The sequence below is a fragment of the Octopus bimaculoides genome, chromosome 23, assembly GCF_046866305.1.
Source record: "Octopus bimaculoides isolate indiv1 chromosome 23, ASM4686630v1, whole genome shotgun sequence".
Taxonomy (NCBI): Eukaryota; Metazoa; Mollusca; class Cephalopoda; order Octopoda; family Octopodidae; genus Octopus; species Octopus bimaculoides.
Genome location: NC_142950.1, coordinates 758746 through 769711, shown reverse-complemented (window position 1 = coordinate 769711; position 10966 = coordinate 758746). Strand labels below are relative to the sequence as shown.

General features: G+C 38.3%; 1 protein-coding gene across 5 annotated transcripts in view; it reads left to right on the top strand.

Moving 5' to 3' along the window:
• Positions 1 to 10328: 10328 nt before the first annotated feature.
• LOC106878922 (uncharacterized) overlaps positions 10329 to 10966 on the top strand; it is a 483138-nt gene continuing 482500 nt past the window's right edge. For all 5 annotated transcript variants that reach the window (XM_089340213.1, XM_089340206.1, XM_089340209.1 and 2 more), the window contains exon 1: positions 10329 to 10388. In XM_089340213.1, the coding sequence (XP_089196339.1) occupies positions 10344 to 10388 (45 nt within the window). In that variant the 5' untranslated portion in view covers positions 10329 to 10343. The remainder of the gene's footprint in view (positions 10389 to 10966) is intronic.

Below are 10966 nucleotides of genomic sequence, written 5' to 3'. Positions count from 1 at the left end.
TTCAAAGCGAATGTTAATTCAGCCTACCGGACAAATAGATAGGTAGAGAGAGGGGTGGAGAGAGATAGAGAGATAATTATGTGTGTGTGTATGTATGTGTGTGTGTGTGTGTGTTATAGTATGCTCGAGAACGTGTACTGTGGAATAAACAAGTCTTTTAAATCATCTGAGTCCTGTCGGTTTCTGATATATTCAAACCGTAAAGAGGTTATTTTCGTGGATATCTGCCCTGGAGAAAATTCTTGATTTACACAACAGGTGCTAAAATGGCAACAGTCATTCCAAGATGCCCGCTAGTCGACCGTCAAGTTCAAGTAAATTTCCAGCTGATTTTTCTGTCTTCACTGGTGTGTACTACAAGAATCTCTGATAACCTTGAGATGACTTTGGAAGCCATAGCTTCCTTACAGAAAATCAGTAGACCTTCGTGCGATCAGCGAATAAGCGATGAAGCAGTATTGTGCAATTGCCAAAAGCCAAAGTTTTCCCCATGGCAAACTGTGGTTAATATGGCGTGTTTACAGGTCATATCTATCAGCAACATACTTTGAGTGATATAAAGATTTTTATTCCACAAACCTTGCTTGGGTGGACACTAATTTATATTCTAACTTGGTTACCGATCGCACGCAATCAGTGAATATTTCCTACTCATGTTCATCTCAAGCTTGTCTTTTTTTCAAAAACCCGGCACTGATAAAAGCCAAAGTACTAGAAATGCATGTATCTACCAGAGGGCGTTGTGAGATAACTGGAGGTGTTTTGACACCATTTCCTGAAAGTGAAATTGCAGCATGCTATGACCATTTAATGCAGACACGACTTTTCTCTCCTGTTTTTTTTCTCGTGATTTGTCCTTTCTGCAAAAGAGCCTTGGGAAGGAACGTTGAAGACTTCTTCCATTTTCCTTCAGCGTTAAATTAATAAACCTTGTTTGTTCCTCTTTCACCGCGTCTTTGTATTTTGCCGTTTATTTTTTTAGGGGTGGATGGATTTTTGGATCATATATATATATATATATATATATATATACACACATATATGCATGGGTGTGTATGCGTGTATATGCCTGTATGCATAAACATATATATATATATATATACACATACACGCACACACATACACACACATATATATATATGTATATATCCCTACATACACATATATTCATACACCCAGTTATATATACACATTTGTATGTATTCATCATGTGTCCACCTAATTTCTCCATAATCTCCCAGACTTTTTTTTCTCTCCCCAAATCGTTTCTTTCCTCTGTGTATTCTAAAACCGGCACACAAACGCACCCCCCCCCCACACACACACACTCAAACACTTTCTCTTTCTCTCTCTTCTCTCTCTCTCTCTCTCTCTCTCTCTCTTTCATTCTCTTCCTCCCTCTCTATTCCACTCGCTCAATTCTCTCGTTGTTCTTTTTGTTTTCACTCTCTGCCTTTCCTTCTCTCCCTCTCATAACGACTTTCTATCTCTCCCTTTCTCTCAACACATATCTATATCTTTCTCTTTTATCGCACTTCATTTCTTATACTCTCCCTCTCCCTCTCTCTCTCTCCTCTCTCACCCTCTCTCTCTCCCTCTCTCTCTTACACACTCCCCATTGAACTCCATCGATCTCAGTCATTACCCGGACCTATTTAAAACCCGCCATCAATACCATCACCGCCATTCAAACAACAACAACTATAACAACAACAGCAGCAACGCTTCCACATCGCTTACGTCATCAAAATTTCCTCTAATTCTGTTATTACCAAATTTGGAAGCATGTCGTGGGTTTGTGTGGCGAGGGTGAAGAAGGCAGAGGAAATATGGAAGGACGAGGCTGTGGGGGGGGGGGGATGAGGTCTCAAGCTTGCACGGGGTGGGTGGGGGAGAGATTGTGAAGAAGATAGAATGGATGGTGGGGGGGGGAGTTTCAAAGTTGAATCTTGTAAACATAACACTTTGGTCTCAGGGTTCGATTCGCACTTTCAACAGAGAATATATTCACATACATATATACACATATACATAAATATACTTATATATTGATATATTTATATGTATCTATACATATTTTTTCTCTCTCTCTCTCTCTCTCTCTCTCTCTACATATATATATATATATATATATATATATATATATATATACGTTGTTTGAGAGAGGAGAGAGAGAGTATCAGAAGCGTTGAACCAGATACAGTTGTATTTCGGGAGGGTCACTTTTTTTGTTTTTCTTTTGCCAAATAAACACACGCACAGTATACATTCGTTCTTCACTCGTTTATTACTGTTCTTATTCTAACTCATGTCCATTGTCCGGAAATCTTTCGTCACACATCTGTGACCTCTTCAGCGACACTTACCGTCTTTGTGTGTGCTCTTGCTCCACTTATTTCATTCTGAAATAAATAAGTGGAGTAAAAGCACACAGGAAGACGAAAAATGTCGCTGAAGTGGTCACAGATTTAGTCCTACAATTTTACAATATTATAATAAAACAAGTATTTTATGCTTTCCGCAATCTTCCGGTTTATCTTATCGCAGCATTGTCGTCCGATTTTTACGTTTCATAATTGATAACAGTTATATTCATTTGAAACGTTAGAGATGCCTCAATATGTTTCAGCCAGTATAAGCCCATGTCAAACTTACGATTTGGCCATGTTTTGTATCACCATAGCCTCCTCAAATATTTGTCACTGGCCAAGAAGTAGCCATGTCTGACCGATTTGTCGGGGATTTCTTGTAGGAATTGAGACAATCACTGTTTACAGCTTATGAGATTTTTTCGTTCTTCAACTTGTTTCGGGCAAACCTAAATAACGTATAACCGGATGAAGCAAACTAAATATCATGTTTGTTTTTTTTAATTCTGTGCACCCTGTTGGGGTCGCATTGGAGGATGGATATTAAAACATGTTTTTACGGTCACCTGAGCGTTGGTGTTAATATATTTTTCACGTGTAGCTGAAAGAGTGCTAGTGGCGGCGTTGGAGACAATAGAGTTTGAGTTTTAGAAGCGGACCGGATAATCAAGAACGGTTATGCAATGTATATGCAGAAAGTGAAGGTAAGAGCGTGTATGCATGGGTATGTGTGCCTATGCACGTGTGTGTGTGTGTGTGTGTGTGTGTGTGTGTGTGTGTGTGTGTGTGTGTGTGTGTGTGTGTGTGTATAGAATTTTTGCCAAGACTCCTTCTCGAATTTTCCGTTGAATGGAAGTCATCTTGTCAGAGATTCTATGAAGAAGTCTGCGATTCGAGTGTTTAATGTGTCATTGAATTTTCGATGTGTTTACTTAAAATGACAGCTGATGAAGTGGTTTTACGGAAATTACACCCGTGCAAAGACAGCAACTTTTATTGGCGTGGGTGTATGTGTAGGTTTCTATCTCTGTGCATGTATGTGTGTATGTGTCTGTGTATATGTGTATGTGTGTATGTATGTATAAATGAATAAACGAATGAATGCGTCTGTCTCTGTGATCGTGACAATGTATGCATGTGTTTCTGTTTGCATCAGCGTATATTGCTGTATGTCTATGCGTCTGTACGTATTTTATGTATGTCTGTGTGTCTGTGTTTGACATTTTTGTTATTTTTTCTTAAATTTCTGGGTTTGGCGGAGGGGGCAGGGGCAAGGACCTTTTGGATGGGGAAATTGGTGTCATTAATAGTCGTCTTTGACCTTGCAGGAAGAAGTATGAACAAGGAGGGGATTCTGGGCATGAAAGATCGGGTAGAGTAGTTTATGGTGCTCTGGGATCTTGGGTACAATAATGGGGACGAGAGAGCGGAAGCCAAGGGGACATAAATCTCTGCGTGGAGATAACATGAATCCAACCAATTTCTGGGATTAGATGCCATTTTAGTAGCGATCGGAAAATCAGAATGCTATGACAGCATCACCATCACAAATGTGAACGCAATACTCCATTGTCGATTCAGCTTCGCTTTGCTGAATAACAATCATTTTCGAGGTCTGGCATATCTTCCGGGCCTAAAGAGAATGGATACTCGTTATGATGGGGATTCGCATGTCGGATAGGCTCGAAAGTTTTACTGATATTGAGGTTGGCAACATGGTTGTCCGGAGGCAAAAGCCCACTCTTCGATGACAAAGTTGAAAGGTTAACAGTAGCAGTTCTTTAATGGAAACCGTCCCAGTTGCCATTAATGAGAGAGACTGAAGTTGTTGGAGAACAACGTGGCTAATGGCTGCTCACGTATCTTTAGTGATATTAAAAATAAACGCAATAGGTTAATAGTTGATAGGGGAGGAAATGTCTCCTTTCTAAGGGATGGGACAAATAATAACGTGGGTCCAAAGACTAAAGATTAAGTAAATACTTGCAGAGAGGAATGGATTATAAAGTTGGATGAGTATACCGCATCGATACACAGCTTTGCATGTGTTGTATAACTTTTCCCGATATTATATTTGCTTGTAGTTTTGGCATTTCTATGAAGATTAACTTGAAATATCTTCCGAGTTGCCTGAATGCAACGATTCTGGCTGTATTAACAGTCCCTGTCCAATTGGGGACTGTCAGCATCATTTGAAAGCGATTTATCTGAAATAGAATGAGTCAGATGTCTGTACTTGTGTAAGCTTTTGATAGATTCGGTTTAAAGAGGCTACATTTTCTGTGGGACCGTTGCTTTGAGTCGCACAAAATTACACAGAGATAATAAAGGAAATCTATGAAGTTTATTGTCAACTGTCTTTATCTGTCTTTTGAATACTTTGAGACACACGCATAGACGCATGCATATAAGCGTATATACTAATATACGTGCATACATACACACATAACTATATATACGTAATGTGTACTCGTGTATGTGTGTGTGGATGTCCCTGTAATTGCGTGTCTGTATAATTTGCAATATTCTTTAATGCTAAGGCGGCGAAGTGGCAGAACCGCTACAGCACCGGAGACAAACATGTATAGCGGTATTTCTTTCGACTTTGCATTCTACGTTCGAATTCCGGCGAGGTCGTCTTTTCCTTCCATCCTTTTGGACTCGATAAAATAAGGACAGGTTGAGCAGTGGTGTCGTTGTAATCGACTTCACCTCACCCCCGAAATTGCTGGCCTTGTGCCAAAATATAAAACAAATATATAACGATGCTTATCAAAACTGTTTCCTCATTTCTTACGCCGTTCACCAACAGCGGTTATCGTCCACCTCAAATTTAGTATCACTGTTTCGACCTAGGGTTCGCACAAATTTGACAAACCTAAGTTTGTGTTTGCTTAGATCCAGGTCTACCTTGATGAAGTTCACAGATTAAGACAAGCATTTCAACCAATACCAAGGTATCTCTTTACAAACACACGCACACACGCACACACACACACACACACACACACACACACACACACACACACATATACATACACATATATATATATACATGCATATAAGGTGTTAGGGTGTGATTTGACTTGAACTTGGGTGTTGTATCTTGCTGGCTGCAGAACAGAACCACATACAATACACTCTCACACTGTGGTTGCTGTTGTTGTTGTTGTTGTCGTGCTGAGCAGGATTATTGTTAAGAAATGACGACATCAAAGACGTCATCCATTGCCTTCGTCATTTTATAATTTAAACAGGATACATTCTGAGAAAGACAGCAGACGGAAGGAAGAGTAACGGGTGGGGCCCTGTTAAGGAAAATACAACTACTCCACCCCCGTCATAGCAAAATACCACTACGATCGGAAATAGAAATTATATCAAAATATACATAGATACACATATACATACATATATATATATATATGTATATATAAATACGCGCATGTGCGTATGTACGTGAACACATACACGCACATATACATATTATACGTTAAATAAGTTACAGGTACGCATTCATGTATGTGGTTTATATATAAGTAAATATGTAATTTCTATATGCGTATATATTTGCATGTAATTGAGTGTGCATATATATATATATGTAGAGAGAGAGAAACAGACAGACAGACAGAGAAAGAGATAGATAAATAGATAGATATGTTGATATCTTTGCGCACACATATACAGATACATAGGCATGTGTGTATGTGTGTGTGTGTGTGTGTGTGTGTGTGTGTGTATGTGTGTATAGGATCGTGTAAATAGGCAAAGTGAAAGTGAGACAGAAAACCTGTGAGAAGAAAACGTACGGAAAGCGAAAGAAGTAACAAAACACTAGAAAGAAATATAATTTTTCTTTTTTTTTCTTCTTCTTTCGCAAATGTTACCTGATCTGACCTTAATATTATATTTTTCACCTGATTGATTTGCTATAAAAGTGTCATCTCTCATAGTACGTGGTTTCCAATACATGTCGGTTTCAGGTGTCTTCTAATGGAGATAGTAGCATACCGGAAGTTGGAAATTTTAATGTGAATCATGACTGACATTTTGAATGCTGTTTTTTCTTTATCAATTTTGGATTTTTTTGTTTGCTCTTCATTTGTTTTATTTTTCTTCTTTCATTATTTCATTTTTTAGTCATTTCCTGTTTTGTGTCTAAGCTTTTTAGATGTCGGATAGAAGAAAGAACGAGAGCTAAGCTCTTCGTTGGAAAGAAACCGACATCCTGTTTCAATTCTTCAATAAAGTAGAATGATTATATCTTTTTTCATTTTTCTTTGTTTATTCGCATGTTTACTTGCTTGTTTCGAGTTTGATTCTGGTTTTAAATTCATTTTGGCAGCTAATTGAATTGATTCAGACGGTTGACACCTCGCATTTGCAATGCCTTCTTCATCATATTCAGCCGTCGTAAAATTAATTTATCTCTTAATTTCCCATCTGAGTGTCACTGCAATTTACGAAAACTCGAGACACATAGGAAGAAAAAGAGAGAAAGAGGAAAAGAATAGGAGAAAGAAGTTGGGGGACTTAAGATGCTTCCAAAAACCAAACGGAAGGACCAAGGGGTTGCTGACGCAATTGGCATTATTCTTGTTGTTGTTGTTGTTGTTGTCTTTATTATAATGATTATCATTATTTTTTCCTATTTTGCGTTCTGAGTTCAAATTCTGCCGAGGTGATCTTAATTTTTCATTTTTTCCATGTCAAATAAGTAAATACCAGTTTAGAACTGGACTCGATGTCATCGACTTAGCACCTTCACCAAAATGTCAAGCCTTGTGCTTAAAATACATAAAACTATGAAAGGCGCCGATCTGGCAGATGCGTTGGGACGGGGACGAAATGCTTACCGACATTTCGTCTGTCATTACGTTCAGAGTTCAAATTCTGCCGTGGTTCATTTTGCCTTTCATCTTTTCGGGATGCATGAAATAAATACCAGTATGGCCGCTGTCCAGTCTAATGACTGGAACACGTAAAAGATAAATGATACATACGAGTGAGGAGGTGAGTGGGGGTGTGTGTGTGTCGGCGTGTCTGTGTACGTGTATGTATGTGTGTGCATAAATGTGTGAGTGAGTGTGTGAGAGTCTTTGCCTGTGTGCACGTGTATTGTGTGCGTGTATGTGTGTGTGAGGGTATGTGTGTGTAATGGGATGGATTTGTGTGGAATTGCCTGTATTTTATGGATGAGTGGAGTGTAACTTGCATCAAGTTTCTCTTAGAAGAAGAGATTCAGGGAGAGAAATAGTCTTTTCTACACTAGGCACGGAAATTTTGAGGGAGAGGGCCAGTCTATTAGATCGACCCCAGCACGCAACTGGTACTTAATTTATCGACCCAGAAAGGATGAAAGGCAAAGTCGACCTCGGCGAAATTTGAACTCAGAACATGAAGACAGACGAAATACTGCTGAGCATTTTGCCAGACATGCTAACAACTCTGCCAGCTCGCCGCGAGCAGGGAGAGAAATATTACATGATGAATGGGGATGAAGAGGAAGAAGAATCCGATGAGATTCCGGTGACGGAGTGAGGTCGGTGGGGGGAAGTAGTAACTGAAGTGGTTGGTGGAGGGAGGAGGGAAGGAAAGGTGCGTTTGGAGGCGAGGTTGGATAGAAGGGGTGACGAGTGTGTAAATCTACTGCTGTGATGCATTGGAGATATTTGTCAGCATGACGACATCATCACTGATGACGTCAAAGACAAAGATGAGGAGGATGAGGATGATGACGACGATGAGGAGGATGAGGATGATGACGACGATGAGGATGATGACGACGATGAGGGGGATGATGGTGATGATGATGATGACGACGACAATGACGATGATTATGACGATGGCGGCAATGATAACAATTATGACTCTGATGACACGGATGCTGGTAGTTGTCACATTATTAACAATGATGATGATGATGATGATAAAGGTGATTGTGGTGGTGGTGGTGGTGGTGGTGATCGTCGCCGTCGTCGCCATCGTCGCCGTCGTCGCCATCGTCATCGTCGTCGTTGTTGTCATCATGCTGGTAGTGGTGGTGGTCATGGTAGTGTTGGTGGTGGTGGTGTTCATCGCCGTCCTCTTTAATGCAATTCTTATTTTAAATATACTTTTCTGATATCCAAATTTACTGAAGAAAATGTTAAGTTTTTGTATTATTAAAACATTATGTATGTGTCTATATTAAAAACATACATGCATACATACACATATGCGTGTGTGTGTTTGTGTGTGTGTGCGTGTGTGTGCGCGCGCGTTTCTTCCTCGGAATGATGGTTCTCGAAGCACATGATATACAAGTACAAGAAACCAGCTTGTAAATTTTCTTATGGAAGATCCTTCTGGAAAGAAACAGTTGAAGACTGCACAGGGAGCGATGGGAAACGGGAACCATTAATTCTAAAAAGAAGCTTTTCATGTTCTCTCGAGAGATTAATGCAGTTGTGTTCAAACATACATACTCACACACACATACATACGCGCACACACACACATATGTGTATATACATATATGTAAGTATGTATGTACGTATGCATGTATGTATATATATGAATAGAGATGAGTAAAGAATAGACAGGCAGGCAAACAGACAGAGAGCTAGATAAGTAGATGTATGTATATATATATATATATATGTATATAGTATTTTACAGAAGTATGTACACCTCTAACAAATTTCTGTAGCATTGTCATTACTCTGATAATATCGAAGGAAATCAAACGAAATTTATACTGAATAAAATATATTACACATGCAAACGTTATACAAATTTGGAACACAACACGGTAAACATCTTCAAAAATTTCAAAGAAATATTAGTTTTCAAACGATACAAATATATGTACAGCCTAAACGATTATCTTTTGGGCGTGGAGTCGACTAAATTTCCTCATATAACCGAAGAAATCGACCTCCGTTCATCCTGAATGATGTCTTTCAACTGCGTTACATTGTGGGGTTTTGTTTCTCCTCAACCGTCCTTCTCAAAACACCCCCACAGATGTTCCATTGGGTCTAAATCAGGTGACATGGTAGGCCAAGGCAATATCTTTACCTTTCCATCTAATAAAATCTTAATTGTCATCTTTGAAGTGTGTTTAGGGTCATTATTATGTTGGAACATGGAATATCTTCCTAGTTCTTCGATGCTTTTCAACATTGTTTTCTGCAATATGTCACAATAAAGCCTTGAATCTACTGTCCTCTCAATAAATGTGAGAACTCCCACACTAGCCGCCCTCATGCATCCCCAAAAGCATAACACTTCCACCGCCATGTTTCACGGTAGGCACAGTCCATATATTTTCACCTGGTCGTTGCCAAACACGTTGACCCAAACAGGTCGATTTTAGTCTCGTCAGACAAAAAAAAAAAAAAACAATTTTATTCCAAAAGTCGTTCCCTTTATTCACATAGGTTTCGGCAAAAGGAAGACGACTTGATTTATGTCTTGGAGTGAGGAGACACTTCCTACGAGAAATGCTTCCATGAAGAGCACACTGGTGCAAACTTCGGCAAACTGCTTGGAAGGTAATCCCTTTTGCAACCATCAGTTTTCTTCTACTTTACTGAAAGTGTATAGAAGTTAAAATTAAATGTGGTAAATATTTAGTTTTATGGGATTCGAAACCGGATAGTTAAAATTTCTATTAACAACAGCCACCTGCATGTTTAGCAATGAAATAATTCGTTTTTTTTTCTTCTTTTTTTTTGCGTGTTAGAAAATTTGGACTGGTCCACTGAGTGTTAAAAAATTTGGACTGGTCCACTGAGTGTTAGAAAATTTGGACTGGTCCACTGAGTGTTAGAAAATTTGGACTGGTCCACTGAGTGTTAGAAAATTTGGACTAGTCCTATCTTTTAATTTGCCACGCTGAGTTGAATGAAATTTTTTGGTTAGTTTTTTTTCTGAGTCTTTGACTTGATTTTGTGGAATTCTTTTTGCTCTTGGATTTTACCTACCATGGTTTTAAGAATTGAACTTTTTGGATTTACTCTTTTGTGTGAGGTAAGTAAAAAATATTCTTTTAGTCGCTTGATATTTTATTTTTCTTTTCAGTTTATTTAGATTTTTAGTAGCATGACACGTTTTAGAATTTTCAGTCAATTGTTTTTACCATTTGGATGGGCCGTTCTGTATATTTATATTTTTATTCGCATATATATTTTTTACCTTCTGTGTTTTTTGTATATGTATATTTTTATGTGTTTAAGAACCATGGTAATATTTATACATGAACAAATGTTTGGAGGTACGCTGTTATATATATAAAGTCGTTGACTCAAATTTTATGTTTGTTCTATGATCAATGTTTCTTTATTTTTGTCTCAAATACATTTGAGCACTTCTTTTTTTGCAGTCCTATTAACCTTTTTTTTCCATAAAAAGAGGCAAAGATTATTTCTTGTCGTATATATATATGTTACTATACGCCAAATTTTAGAACATTTTTCTAACTTTATAACGATTTAAATATATTATTTAACTATATAACACAAGCCTTCTGTAGCTTTTTCACTTTCTTTTGTCTTTTATACATCCAACCACGTTCTTTCACATACCAACTCTCTCACCTATATATATAT